General features: G+C 47.8%; 1 protein-coding gene across 1 annotated transcript in view; it reads left to right on the forward strand.

Annotated features, from left to right (window-relative positions):
- Positions 1–15,895, forward strand: part of avil (advillin) — a 67,853-nt gene that overhangs the window by 47,786 nt on the left and 4,172 nt on the right. The window contains 8 exon segments of the mRNA XM_038786654.1: positions 2,885–3,043; positions 6,460–6,639; positions 7,985–8,130; positions 9,203–9,280; positions 9,282–9,345; positions 11,981–12,169; positions 13,138–13,206; positions 15,399–15,518. Of these exon segments, the coding sequence (XP_038642582.1) occupies positions 2,885–3,043; positions 6,460–6,639; positions 7,985–8,130; positions 9,203–9,280; positions 9,282–9,345; positions 11,981–12,169; positions 13,138–13,206; positions 15,399–15,518 (1,005 nt within the window).

The raw sequence follows: 15,895 nt of genomic DNA on the forward strand, positions 1-15,895 counted from the left end.
ACCCACGCACACAGGGGGAGGACGTGCAGACTCCGCACAGACAGTGACCCAGCCGGGAATCGAACCTGGGACGCTGGAGCTGTGAAGCATTTATGCTAACCACCATGCTACCGTGCTTACCCGTTCCTTCACTGTCGCTGGGGCACCATCCTGGAACTCCCTCCCTAACAGCACAGTGGGTGTACCTACACCACACGGACTGCAGCGGTTCAAGAAGGCGGCTCACCACCACCTTCTCAAGGGGCAATTAGGGATGGGCAACAAATGCTGACCTAACCAGCGATGCTCGCATCCCATAAATTAATTTTGAAAGAAATAGCCAGAGGAGTGGAGAGAATTCTCTCTAATCTGTTTCAAAATAGTACTGTGGCATTTCTTTCACCGCCTAAGAAGGCAAACAGAGCCTCCGTTTAACATCTTATTCAAAAGACAGCACTCCCTTAGTACAACACTGGGAGCATCAACCTAAATTTTGTTCCCAAGTCTCTGGAGTGGGACTTGAACTCACAACCTTCTGACTCAGTGCTACCGACTGTGCCACAGTAACACCTTGAACATTCCTTCTAAATATAGAATCGCTACAGTGCAGAAGGAGGCCACTTGGCCCAGCGAGCCCGCACTGAACCTTTGGAAAAGCACCACCCAGGCCCACGTCCCCACCCCATCCCCAACCAACCCCACCTTGGACACAAAGGGGCTAAATTGGGGAGAATGTGCAGACTCCACACAGACAGAGACCCAGCCGGGAATCGAACCTGGGACCCTGGAGCTGTGAAGCAACTATGCTAACCACTATGCTGCCGTGCTACCCACTTTTTTTAATGATATAATTAATGGGACGAGCCAGGTCTGTCTGTAGCTTGTCATAGGGAAAGTGCTAGACTCCATTATTAAGGAAATTGCAGCAGGATACTTAGAAATCACAATTTGATCAGGCCGAGCCAACGTGGCTTGTGAAGGGAAATTGTGTACGACTAATCTGTTAGAGGTTTTTTAAAATAAATTTAGTGTATCCAATTCAGTTTTTCCAATTAAGGGGCAATTTAGCATGGCCAATTCACCTAGCCTGCACATCTTTGGATTGTGGGGGCGAAACCCACGCAGACACAGGGAGAATATGCAAACTCCACACGGAGTGACCCAGGGCCGGGATGGAACCTGGGACCTCAGCGCCGTGAGGCAGCAGTGCTAACCACTGCGCCACCGTGCTGCCCTGGGATGAATGGTTTGTCTTATGAAGAAAGATTGAGCAGGTTGGGCCTGTATCCATTGGCGCTTAGAAGAATGAGAGGTGATCTTATCCTGAGGTAACTTGAGAGGGTGGATACCCAAAGGATGGTTCCTTTTGTGGGGAAGAGGTGAGGTGAAATGTTTTCTCCCAAAGGGTCGTTACTCTGTGGAAGTCCCTTCCCCAGACAGCAGTGGAGGCTTGGGTCGATGAATTTAATCATGGCCGAGTGGACAGATTTTGGTTCGGTAAGGGGCAGCAGGGTTGGGGCAGCAGGGTAGCATGGTGGTTAGCATAAATGCTTCACAGCTCCAGGGTCCCAGGTTCAATTCCCGGCTGGGTCACTGTCTGTGCGAAGTCTGCACGTCCTCCCCCTGTGTGCGTGGGTTTCTTCCGGGTGCTCCGGTTTCCTCCCACAGTCCAAAGATGTGCGGGTTAGGTGGATTGGCCATGCTAAATTGCCCGTAGTGTCCTAATAAATGTAAGGTTAGGGGGGGAGGGTTGTTGGGTTACGGGTATAGGGTGGATACGTGGGTTTGAGTAGGGTGATCATGGCTCGGCACAACATTGAGGGCCGAAGGGCCTGTTCTGTGCTGTACTGTTCTATGTTCTATGTTCTAAGGGGGTCAAGGGTTATGGGGAGCAGAGAGGAAAGTGGAGCAGAGACACAATTAGATCAGTCATGATTTTATTAAATGGTGGAGCAAGCCAACTCCTGCTCCTATCTTTGGATACTAAGGGGCAATTTTAGCATGGCCAATCCACCTAACCTGCACATCTTTAGTTTTAGATATATTTAGATTTACATTTATTGTCACGTGTACCGAGGTCCAGTATTGTTCTGCGTACAGTCCACGTAGATCATTCCACACATGAAAAACATACGATGTACGGTAAATACATAGACATCGTGTGAAGCATACAGGAGTGTAGTACTACAACAGTGGAGAGGATGCATAGAAAGATCAGTTCAGTCCATAAGAGGGTCATTTAGGAGTCTGGTAACAGCGGGGAAGAAGCTGTTTTTGAGTCTGTTCGTGCGTGTTCTCAGACTTCTGTATCTCCTGCCTGTGGAAGAATTTGGAAGAGCGAATAACCCGGGTTGGGGGGGGGTCTTTGATTATGCTACCCGCTTTCCCCCGGCAGCGGGAGGTTTAGACAGAGTCAATGGATGGGAGGTGGGTTTGCGTGATGGACTGGGGTCTTGGGCCGAGCAGTTGCCATATCCGGCTGTGATGCAGCCCGATAGGATGCTTTCTATGGTGCATCTGTAAAAGTTGGTAAGAGTCAATGTGGACATGCTGTATTTCCTTAGTTTCCTGAGGAGGAAGAGGCGCTGTTGTGCTTTCTTGGTCGTAGTGTCGACATGGGTGGACCAAGACAGGTTGTTGGTGATGTGCACGCCTGGGAATTTGAAGCTGTCAATCATCTCTTTGGACACTAAGGGGCAATTTTAGCATGGTCAATCCACATCTTTGGACAGTGGGAGGAAACTGGAGCACGCGGAGGAAACCCATGCAAACACTGGGAAAATGTGCAAACTCCACAAAGACAGTCACCAAGGCCGGAATCGAACCCAGGTCCCTGGCACTGAGGTAGCAGTGCTATGTTCCTATGTTATGAATAGCTTAACTAGATTGGTGCCTTTATTCCTAGGGTCGTCATGCCAGCCAAGATGAACTGGCTGCCTCAGCCTTTCAAGCAGTCCAGCTGGACCAGAAGTTTGGTGATGAACCTGTGCAGATTCGGGTCACCATGGGCAAGGAGCCACGACACTTCATGACCATTTTCAATGGTAAAGTGATCATCTTTGAAGTAAGTCTTTGGTATAATGTGACGAGAATAGAATTAAACCTTTGATTACCAGTGGCTCAGTGACCAGGGGCTGGTTTAGCACACTGGGCTAAATCACTGGCTTTGAAAGCAGACCAAGCAGGCCAGCAGCATGGTTCGATTCCCGTACCATCCTCCCCGAACAGGCGCCAGAATGTGGCGACTAGGGGCTTTTCGCAGTAACTTTATTTGAAGCCTACTCGTGACAATAAGCGATTTTCATTTCATTTCAGTGTGTGAATACACTAGAACAAAAGTTTTTCAAACTTTTTATCCTGGGACCCATTTGTACCAACCGGCCAACCTTCGGGACCGAACCCGGCCACCCTTCGCGACCCACGCCGGCCGACCTTCGCGACCCACCATTTCTCTTACCTTGTTTGCTGCTGACAAAAATGGAGGAAATGGTTTTGGGTCCCTTTGGCCCCCTGAACTTGTAAACAAAAAAGGCTGCGACTGTATTAAAAAAATGCGGCCGCACTGCGCATGTGTGCCCGATCATCGGTGCCTTTTGCCCAGGCGCATCGATGATCAGGCACACATGCGCAGTGCGGCCGAATTTTTTTAATATGTTCCGGACCATTTTGAAGGCCGCTCGCAGCCGGCATTGTTTTTTTAAAATAAATTTAGAATATCCAATTATTTTTTCCAATTAAGGGGCAATTTAGCATGGCCAATCCACCTACTCTGCACATCTTTTGGGTTGTGGGGGTGAATCCCACGCAGACACGGGGAGAATGTGCAAACTCCTCACAGACAGTGACCCAGGGCCGGGATTCGAACCCGGGTCCTCAGCGCCGTGAGGCAGCAATGCTAACCACTGTGCCACCGTGCCGCCCGCAGCCGGCATAGTTAAAAGCCGGCCGCTGCGCGCGGACTTGCGTGTTCGGGAGCGCCGCGGTGGACGGCTCCGCGACCCTCCCGACACCCGACCGCGACCACCCACGGGTCGTGCCCCCGGGTTTAACAATGCCTGCACCAGCTGGCATGGGACTGGACAGAGGGTGTCCCTGGTTTGCGAGGAAATTTGATAGAGGTGCATAAGGAAAGCCATTCCCATGAACGGATTGCACAGGACGAGGAGTGTGTGATTTAAGAGGTGGTATTTTCCCCCAAAATGGCAAAGTGTAAGACTCTGTCTGAAAAGCAGCGTGTTTCTGGGGCCAGTAAGAGCAGCCCCATAGAGATTTGGGCACCATCTTTAAAGGGCACTTAAAATACGTTTCCCCCAACCTGCTCCCACGGACATGGAGGACCACTCCTATAAGCATCTGGGCGACCTTCACCATGGAAATATCGGGGAGCATTATTCCCCCCCCCCCCCCTTTCCCCGGCAATGGAGGATGGTTATCCCCCTGCCAGAGCCTGCTTGGCAGTGTCTGCTTCAGTGCCCCCTGGCAGTGCTCCCGGCAGTTCCCACGACAGTGTCACCTGGGGCCAGGGGGCAATGCCCAGCCTTGGTCCTCAACCCCCGAGGCTTCCAGGCACCTCCGCACCCCTGGCTTGGTCCATCAAGACCTGTTTTAGTTTTTGAAAACCAGCAATGAGTCACACTGGCGTGATGCCACGCGGCCGAAGGGCCTACACGACAGGGTAAAGCCGGTTAAGTACATTTAAATTATTCAAATTCATGGAAAGCAGGTCACCCCCTTTCTGGGCATGAACCTGGTCACGTCACCACCAGGGGTTGGGGAAGATCTCAAACTGAGATCTCGTCGGCGCAAATCCCGTTATGGCCCTCTCGTGAGATTTAGCAGCCATAATGGGATTTGCACCCACGGCGAACAGAACCTTTATACACAGCGAGTGGTAATGGCCTGGAACCTGCTGCTGGTGAATGCGGAGATGATCAACATTTTCTAAAGGAAAGTGGATTGGCATTTGAAGGAACTAAATCTGCAAGGCTACGGAGTTAGGGGGGGTGGGGGGGATGGGACTGACTGGATTACTCCATGGAGAGCTGGCATAGACTTGATGGGCTGAATAGCCCCCTTCAGTACAATAAATGACACTATGACTCTAAGAGTGTTCAGATAAGCAAAACAGCAGAGGGTCTACTGGGCCCTTACCCTGGCAGGTGGCAGAACCTGCGAATGAGGTGAGAAAAAGGAAACAAAATTGAAAGAGAAAAGACACAAAAAGGATTTCCAGAATGCTACATTTACCCTCTCCTACCACTGATGCGCCATCAATGAACACAAGACGAGTAGTGAACGTAACTGAGGCTTTAATAAGCTAAACAGAAAGCCTCCTGGCCTCTGATCCCGAACTGGGGCAGAGGTGGAGACTGGCCACCTTTATACCGAGCCCGAGGGGAGGCGGAGCCATCGGGCAGTGGCTTACCACATTACATGCAATACAGTAGCCGCTTACCACAATACACATAGAATATACTACAGTGGTTTACCACAACCATTAATGCCTGAATTATATATTTTAATCAACCCTATGAGACCAATTCTGAGGGTTTAACCTTCTGACTGATTTGTATCACTAATTCCGCCTTGACTCCCAGTAACTATTGATGTGTCCATTTGACACAGAGTCATTGGACTCGAAACGTTAGCTCTTTTCTCTCCCTACAGATGCTGCCAGACCTGCTGAGATTTTCCAGCAGTTTCCTTTTCGATGTGTACATGAAGTTGGATATAAGGAATTGATTTAAAATTTTCACCTTAAACAACAATACAATCAGATAATATTTGGATAGAATGTTGTTTGCAGTAAATGTGAGGAAAGGTTTGTTTTGTGGGGTGGAGTATCCACTAATTTTAACAAACTCAAAGCTACAGATGCCTGAGCAATGAGCTGGCATCTAGCAACGGGCCTTCAATCTGTTGTATGATTCTATTTTGTGAGTTAAGTTCTCACTGTGATATATGATAATACTCTTTATTGTCACAAGTAGGCTTACATTAACACTGCAATGAAGTTACTGTGAAAAGCCCCTAGTCGCCACATTCTGACGCCTGTTCAGGTCACAGAGGGAGAATTCAGAATGTCCAATTCACCTAACAGCACGTCTTTCGGGACTTGTGGGAGGAAACCGGAGCACCCGGAGGAAAGCCACGCAGACACGGGGAGAACGTGCAGACTCCGCACAGACAGTGACCCAAGCCAGGAATCGAACCCGGGACCCTGGTGCTGTGAAGCAACAGTGTTAACCACCGTGCCGCCCACACATGGTGTGATTTCACCTCATTACCTTTTAAAGGAATGAGGTCAATCAAATGATGTGAAAAATAAAATGGCCAAGTTATCTGTTTATGGGATGTTGGTCAAGAGAAGAAACAAACATTTGGCAAATCATGTTGAACCTTTAGTCATGGAGGGCTTGGCCCCTTAAAATAAGATAGTTACCGGCATACTGATAAGTGCACCTTTGGTTTGTCTGTTAGGGCGGCACTTCAAGGAAGAGCGGCAACCACCCAGAGCCGCCTGTCAGACTCTTTCAGGTTCATGGCTCTGTTAAGTCTAATACCAAAGCAATTGAGGTCCCAGCCTACGCTTCATCTTTCAACTCAAATGATGTCTTTCTTCTAAAAACAGAAACAAATTGCTACCTGTGGTGTGGGAAGGTAAAAAAAACTTTAAATCACAAGTTGTACATTATCAGGTAGCTGTGGATAAGATTCTGAACTCCTCATGTTGACTCGGTTGCAAACTTCATGGCCCAATTTGGAAGTTCGATCCCTGCTCCCACCAGAGTATCCTGCTGGAGGTGTCAGGTCTAAAGAGGGCAGGATCAGGTGCTTCTGAAATGCCTCTCACAAATGTATTATAGAATCATAGAATTTACAGCGCAGAAGGGGGCCACTCGGCCCATCGAGTCTGCACCGGCCCTTAGAAAGAGCACCCCACTTAAGCCTGATGACACTCGCTCAGACACACATGATGGGTGTTGGGTTGCCAACTCTGGCGAGACATATTTCTGGACGTTGCATTGCACAAACCCAACCTCCAACTGCCCCACTCCTCACACGCCAACCATTAGTTGCCCAATGTGCCCATTCTTGGGGCCCACAACAGTTGGATATTGAAAATATTCTGTTACCTGATTGGATGTTTTTTTGACTGTCCATCAAACAACCTTACCAGCCCCCCCCCCCCCCCCCCCCCAACTTCCCATCCCCCAATCTCCAAAATTCTCATTGAAAGTGTTCCAACAAAACTGAAGGAGCGTCCTGCAGATTAATATTCAATTTCTGGAGAGTCCAGGACATTCCTGGGGGATTAGCAACCCTAACCCAATGATGGGACGTGGCTATACTCCCAAAAACAGCCACGTCCTGGAAGAAAAGAAGGGATTAGAGAGTAGAGGGGGGGGGGGGTGGGAGTTGGGGGAGGGGGTGGATGGGGACAGCACAGGGATGTGGGGGGATGACAGCACAGGAGATGGGGGGGGGGGGCGGTGACAGCACAGGAGATGTGTGGAGATGGGTGTGGTGGAGTATATTCATCAAACCTACATCTGGGAGCTATACCCGAAGGGAGGGCAGGTCAGAGAGCCGTTGATACGGTGGTGTAGCCATGTCTCCACAGGGAACACAGGAGAGTGCAGTTCTAAAAACCAAACTGTCCCTCTTCCCCCACCCACTGCAAGTAGGACATTTCTATCTCCCTTGCTTGCTATTCTCATGGCCTATCGCAGTATGATTTGTTGAATTACTGTTAATGGATTCTCAGTTTTAGGGCTATTTTTGTGCTGGGGGGATGTACAGAGGTCACTTGATAATCTTCCACGTACAGAATAAGCCATGAGAGGAGAAAAGGCCTTTGTCCTTTATTGCAGACTAGATTCAAAGACAGCTATTACCAAGTAAACGTACATTGGAATGTGAGACAGTAGCAGAGATGGAATGTTACCATTGGAAGTTGTTTCTGGGATGTAGGGCTGATATTCCTCTTTCTTCCTATGTTTAGGGTTCCAGTGGGGATGAACGTGCAATGGCAAAAGAATTGGCTGCCATTGTTGCCAATGGGAATGAGGCCATCATTGCTGAGGGCCAAGAACCACTGGTATTCTGGGAAGCACTTGGTGGAAAGACGCCATATGCAAATGACAAAAGGTAACAGCCATTTTCTTTCCACCCCTCCTTCAAAGCTGGGCTAAAGTTCCTCAGGTAACAGAGATGAGGAGAAATTTCTTCAGCCAGAGAGTGGTAGGTCTGTGGAATTCATTGCCACAGAGGGCGGTGGAGGCCGGGACGTTGAGTGTCTTTAAGACAGAAATTGATAAATTCTTGATTTCTCTAGGAATTAAGGGCTATGGGGAGAGAGCGGGTAAATGGAGTTGAAATCAACCATGATTGAATGGTGGAGTGGACTCGATGGGCCGAATGGCCTTACTTCCGCTCCTATGTCTTATGGTCTTAAGGTACCTTATGTCCATTCTCCACCAAGATAGTGAGTGTCACTGGGCTGTTTAGTCATGCAGTGGACATTGTTACCAAGTCCTTTCCTGACGGCATCTACTGTCCGCACATGACCCCTTTTAAGAGGAGTCATGTCATAGTTGGAAGGAGAGGGCATCTTGGCCAACAAATGTAAAGCCATCACTTGAGAGATGGATGGCTTCAGATCAAGAGACCAGCAGTGATACAGGCTATTTATCAGGAGAATAATAGGAGCCAGGGCTTCAGGTCAAGGGGACCAGCAGGAGTCAACGCTGCCAACACCTTTTCCAAGATTCGGCCACTCACGATGTCAGTGAAGGGAGCTTTTGTTTTCGTTGCTGCCATTTTAATAATGACTGGACAATGACACCCGTGGACTACACACTGACCTGACGTTTTTTAGAAGCCCCCAGATAACAGTGGATTTTTGGGCCTTATGAAGGGAAGGTGAGGGGGCAGCACGGTGGCCTAGTGGTTAGAACTGCTGCCTCACAGCGCCGAGGTCCCGGGTTCGAATCCCGGCTCTGGGTCACTGTCCGTGTGGAGTTTACACATTCTCCCCGTGTCTGCGTGGGTTTCGCCCCCACAACCCAAAAATGTGCAGGCTAGGTGGATTGGCCACACTAAATTGCCCCTTAATTGGAAAAAATGAATTGGGTACTCTAAATTTATAAAACAAAATGAAGGCAAGTTGAGGAAAATGGAACAGTATTCTTGCTCCACAAAGTGTTTTTGTCTCACGCAGACTCCAAGACGAAAATACGGATTTTCAACCGCGTCTGTTTGAGTGCTCCAACAAACAGGGCGATTCATTGTTAACGAGGTCACAACTTCAACCAGGATGACCTCACTGAAGATGACATCATGCTCCTGGACACATGGGATCAGGTAAAAAGAATCAACCAATGGAAACGTAGTTATCAAGTTATGGTCTGAAGATGAGTTTGTTGGTCTCATGTTTCCTCTTCCTGCTCCATCAATCGTGGATTGCAGGATGTGAGGGCTGGAGGCCCAGTCTTTCCCACTCAGGTGAGAGCCTCCTTCCTGTGCTTGTCTTATTTGGAGGCTGAGGACAGAGCTGGTTAAAGATGCCCATCTGAGTATAAGGGCAATTCATTCGAATGACCCCACTCGACCACTGAATCTGCAACAAAACTGTACGAATTAAGCATCTGAACCACTCACGCTCGCTGGCTGTTTACTAAACCTCTTCCTCCTTTTTAAATACTTTGTGCAAATTCGGTGCTGATCCAAATGAAGAATGGAAAACACCCAGCATCCAGATTCAGTTCCCTCTATTGCATCAACAATGAGACCATAGGAGCAGAATTTGGCCACTTGGCCCATCGAGTCTGCTCCACCATTCAATCATGGCTGATATTTTCTCATCCCCATTCTCCTGTCTTCTCCCCATAACCCCTGATCCCCTTATTAATCAAGAACTCTGTCTTTTTAAAAAAATTTAGAATGCCCAATTCATTTTTTTTTCAATTAAGAGGCAATTTAGCGTGTCCAATCCACCTACCCTGCACATCTTTCTGGGTTGTAGGGGGAGACCCACGCAGACACGGGGAGAATGTGCAAGCTCCACACGGACAGTGACCCAGGGCCGGGATCGAACCTGGGACCTCGGCGCCGTGAGACAGCAGTGCTAACCACTGCGCCACCGTGCTGCCCCCATCTTTTGTACTCATGGGCTGGGTTCCTTCATCATTTAGGATGGGGATATTTGTGGAGCCTCCACCTCTAGTAAGTTGTTTAATTGTCCACCGCCATTCATGACTGTATGTGGCAGAACTTAGATCTGATTCATTGGTTGTGGATTTACTTACCTCTGTCTATCACTTGATGCTTATGTTGTTTGGCATGCAAGAAGTCCTGAGTTATAGCTTCACCAGGTTGACACCTCATAGTAGGTATGCCTGATGCTGGTCCTGGCACACACTCCTCATTAAACCAGGGTTCGTCCCCTGGCTTGGCGGTAATGTCAGAATGGGGATATGCTCTGCATGGGTCTTACCCCACAACCCAAAAAGATGTGCAGGGTAGGTGAATTGGCCAAGCTAAATTGTCCCTGAATTGGAAAAAAATTGGATACTCTAAATTAACAAAAAATAGTTGCTCGATCTGTTTAAAGTCTATCCCATTTAGCACGGTGGCCGTGCCACACAACACGATGGAGGGTATCCTCTTGTGGTTAATGTAACTTGGTAATTCACACTGTATCTTTGTAAGCGCAGTAACGTTATCCGACCACTAGGGGGAGTAGCTCTGGGAATGCTCTGGAGTTTGTACAGGGCTCCACCCTTGGCTCCGCCCATGACTCCTCCCCCTTGTGCTGCTGTATAAATACCCTTGTCCAGAGTCAGCCTGCAGTTCACCGAGAGTTCATCAACAGGTAACAGGCTGGCTCTGTAGTAAGTAGATTAAAACCACTACTCATATCGGAAAGCCGTGTCTGGTGAATTGATGGTTCCATCATCCTCAATGTGAAGACAGTACTTTGTCTCTACAAGGACTGTGCGGTGGTCACTTCTACCGATACTCTCATGGACAGATGCACCTGCAGCAGGCAGGTTGGTGAGGATGGGGTCAAGTATGTTTTTCCCTCTTGTTGGTTCCCTCACCACCTGCTGCAGTCCCAGTTTATGTCCTTTAGGACCCGGCCAGCTTGGTCAGCAGTGATGCTACCGAGCCACTCTTGGTGATGGACATTGTAGCGTATGACTCAGTGAGTATGACGATGTCAGGCTGTTGCATGACTAGTCTGTGAGACAGCTCTCCCGATTTTGGCACAAGCCCCCAGATGTTAGTAAGGAGGACATTACAGGGACGGCAGGGCTGGGTTTGCCGTTGTCGTTTCCAAACCAATATTAATGAACCAGATGGGTTTTTACAACAATCAATCCATGGTTATCATTTGATTTTTTTGTTTGGGATCTGAACCTGGATCTTGGAGGTCTCTGAATTACTAGTCCAATGACACGGTGGCACAGTGGTTAGCACTGCTGCCTCAGCGCACCAGGAACCCGGGTTAAATTCCAGCTTGGGTCACTGTGCGGAGTCTGCACTTTCTCCCTGTGTCTCTGTGGGTTTCCTCCGGGCGCTCCGGTTTCCTCCCACAGTCCAAAGAAATGCAGGTTAGGTGGATTGGCCATGATCAATTGTCCCTTAAGGTCCAGGGATGTGCAACTCAGATTCTGGGATTACGGGGATAGGGGGGAAGTGGGCATGGGTAGATTGCTCATTTGAAGGGTCGGTGCAGACTCGATGGGCTGAATGGCCTCCTTCTGCACTCTAGGAATTCTATGACTACCGAAATGTCACTGCCTCCTCCCACATTGCACTCCTTTTGCTCCCTTGTGCTCTGAGTGACAAAGTGCCATGGAGTAGCTGAGCTGGTACATGAACGAGCAAGTTGAGTGGATTAGAGGTCCGAGGTTCTGCAGGAACTCGTGGGGGTTTGAGTCTGGCTTCCTCTCTTTCAACATCATCCTCCTTATCATCGTTCCTTGTGTTCCAGATTTTTATTTGGATTGGCAAAGAGGCGAATGAGATAGAAAGGAAAGAGACCATGCTCACAGCACAGGACTATCTGAAGACACACCCCAGTGGCCGGGACCTTGGCACACCCATAATCATCATCAAACAAGGCTTTGAGCCACCAACCTTCACTGGCTGGTTTGTGGCATGGGACATAAGCAAATGGAGTGTAAGGAGCCTCTAAACTTTCAACGCTTTATAGCAGCCTTTAAGTGGTGCATGGAAAACAACCAAAGCTTCCTGTGGTTAGAAAGGAGAGAACACTGTAGGGATGCACTTAACAAATTAAAAATTTGAGTATTGCTGAAAAAGGAGACATGCAGTTGAAGCTTTTCATCTTGCACTCATCAGGACAGCTTGCAAGAATACTTATTGTAAAGGGAACAACAATTTATATTGCATGAGAAGAGTGCTAATGTTCTGTATACTAAATTACCAAAATTAAACATTATTGAAGGTGCACACAATCCCGGGGAGATTAAGCAGAATACTATGGCGTCCTTTCAGTATTAGAACAGAGAAAGGACATTTCAAGAGCAAACTGGAAGGTTAAAGGATAAATGGTAGAAATATTAAATGGATATTTTTTTGGTATGTTCACTGCAGATGGTAATACTCGGTCAAAGGGAAAGCATTAGAGACAGAGAAGGCAGTAAAAGGTGTTCAAGAAGATTTGAATCAGTTTTGTCATTGAGCAGCTAATTGGCACCAATATAAAGTGTTGTACATTTGACCAAGGAAACTGAAATGTAACTCTGCAATAAATGGAATTGCAATCGCGGAGAGGTGCTTGGGAAGGGAACTGGGAGTAACAATGGAGTCACATCAGCCCAGAGTTTAGACAATATTATGGAGCAGTTACAAAGACGCAGAATGTAAGGATGCCAGAACAATAAACTGGAAGTCCACAGAAGTAATGCTTTAAAATGTGTTGCCCAGACCTTATTATATTGTGTTCACTATATTTTGTTATGCGAAAGGTACTGTATAAATGACTGGTTGTTCAATTGTAAAAATATGAGCGATTGAAAGACAGGAAAAGGAGATTTCAGTTCATTAAGCTTATCCCTCAGAACTCTAACTCCAAAATCCAACACGTGTAGCCCATAATAGAACTCACTTTTTTGTCTTTTACAGGCAGGCAAAACTTACGAACAGTTGAAAAAAGAGCTTGGTGACGCTGTGACAATTGCTGAGATCACTGCTGTAAGTATCATCTCTTATAGTTCCTCCCACATCTTCTCCCTCCCTGCACTCTCTTCTATTCAAAATCATTCTTTCCCAAGATCTCAACAGTGGCCTCAGTTTTACTTCCCTGTACAATCTCCTTGCTGTTTACCTCAATCTGCTCATCGATTCACTTTATGGTCTTTTATAACTCTTCACCCTTGGTGATGTCCTCCCCTCTGGGTGTGGGCCTAATGGGGAACATTTAAGGTGCATTTTTTTTTGCAAATCATATTAAGGCAGAATGAGCTATGGTTTCATTCCTCAGGCTGTACCTTGTGCTCTATCGTGACTTATGTTACCCAAAAATGCCCCCAGCCATAGTGGAGTCATGCATAATTCCATAGATCAGCCTCACTTCTCGCCTTCCCATCCCATCTTCTGAGTTCCTTCTCTCTCCATCCATTTGCCTCTTGAACCCATTTATACTTCAATGTCCTTCCCTGGTCATTTATTCCACATCTTGATTACCCTTTATGTGAGTAAGTTCGCCCTTTCTTACTTCCTCTGTTCCCTGCTAATTCAACCTTTCCTCACAGTGTGCAATTTGCCTGGATCAACGTAGTCAATTCTGCAGTATCATTTATGCAAGGGCACTGATAGAATCTATCTTTTTAGTATAAATCAACCTTTTTAGTATATAACAAGTGTAAAGGAATAAATGGCCCTGTATTTAAAATGGCTTCTTGAAATGGTTTGTTAAAATACCTACATTTCAAACAGGACAGTAAAAATGCTGAATCCATGGGAAACATCAAGATAATGAAGCCAGACAGACCAAGGACACATTTTGCTCACTCAAAGATTTTGCGCTATATTCCCAGAAACTGTTTTCATGACAACGGATAAGGCTCATTAGAAAGACAGATTTCAATTACCTCATATTAAAATTTGATGGACAGACATTTTAATCGAATTGAATTAACTGTGTGATAACTTTAACCCAATCACAGACAGAAAGGGGAAAGACATTAGTAATAGCAATAATCTTAAAAAGTACTTGCCGGTTTGAACGATTCATTCCGGAACCATCTGACTTAACTTCTGAAGCTATTTTTCTGCACTATCGCTTTGAACAACCATTTTGTTTATTTTCACCTTTTCTGTATCGTGTATTCAATTAAAAGAAATATCAAGAGCTGTAATTTGTATTGAATTCAACTCAGTACTCTGTATTTGCTCGGACAAAACAAACTTTTAAAAACTCTGTATTTGCAAGAAAACTTACTTGATAAGAGACACCTGCAAAACTAACTGAATAAAGGATAATTTACTTCACGCATGAAGCTCAGTTCCAAGATCTGTCGAGTGATATGTGAGTTCGGTGACACATAAGATATATCAATCAAAGTACAGACCTATCAGGCACAACGGGGGCGATTCTCCCAAATGGAGCCCAAGTGTTCGCGTCGTGGTGAACTCCGCTGCGTTTCACGATGGCGCAAAACGGGCACAGGGACGACCGGTTCTGGCCCCCACAGGGGGCCAGCACGGCGCAGGAGCAGTTCACGCCGCTCCAGCCTCCCTTCCTGGCGCCAAATGGGAGCCACACCAACCCGCGCATGCGCAGTTGGGCCGCGCCAACCTGCGCATGCGCGGGGGACTTCTTCTGCGCGCCAGCCCCAACTCAACATGGCGTCAGTGTTCAGGGGCCGGCTGCACAGGAAAGTAGGCTCGCCGATCGGTGGGCCCCGATCGTGGGCCAGACCCCATCAGAGGCCCCCCCCCCCCCGGTGAAGGATCACTTTTCCCCGCCCCAAAGGCCACCCCCCACCTTCGTGCAGAGTTCCCGCCAGCAGCGACCGGGGGTGAACGGCGCCGGCGGGACTCTGTCGTATCCGCGTGGCCGCTCGGCCCATCCGATTCCAGCCCGCACCGAGCCAACTGCGCCGGCACAAATGGTGCTGATTCTCCGCACCTCGGAGAATCGCGCACCGGAGTCGGGGCGGCGTGGCGTGGTTGCGGCGATTCTCCAGCCCGGCGCGGGGCTCGGAGAATCGCCCCCTATATGTCAAAAGGAATTGTACTAATGACACAGTGAGCCTAACATTATGTGACAGGACCATCTAAAGTAGAGATAAGAAATGTACATGACGGGGGAAAAGCCTGCAAGAAAATGGTTTCAAAAAAATATCCAAATTTAGTCATTAATAACATCTTATTTAATGCAGGATTTGAATGGAATGAACTCGGACAGTAATGTGGGTTCATGCAAGTGTTACCCCCCAGAGGCACTGATTAATAAACAAAGGCATCAATTACCTGGAGGTGTCGACCCGACCAGAAAGGAGGTTAGTCCTGCTCTTCCATTCCACTTGTAATTTTAAGCGGCTGGTGTAAAGCTGATAGTAGGAATGGAAACTATGTGCAGTAAGGGACTGAAGGATCTTTCACATGGGAGGCGAGCAGCTGACAGCTCATGGGGTTCTGCTTCAGTTAGCTGCACTCCACAGTATAAAGAAGCCAATGGTTAAAGAACTGGTAGCATCAGAAATCTGACACTATGGATTTGTCTTCACCACTTCGCACTGCGTTGGATGGTGCATTTCCTAACTGAACCATAAGGGCTGGGAGACTTAATAGAGAAGCTTTAGGGGGTGAGGGTGACGTTTTCAATTTCTCTCATTAGGTCTCTCCAGCCTTCACTGAGGAGGTGGTGTTGGAGGAG

This window comes from Scyliorhinus canicula, chromosome 28 (genome assembly GCF_902713615.1).
Source record: "Scyliorhinus canicula chromosome 28, sScyCan1.1, whole genome shotgun sequence".
Lineage (NCBI taxonomy): Eukaryota > Metazoa > Chordata > Chondrichthyes > Carcharhiniformes > Scyliorhinidae > Scyliorhinus > Scyliorhinus canicula.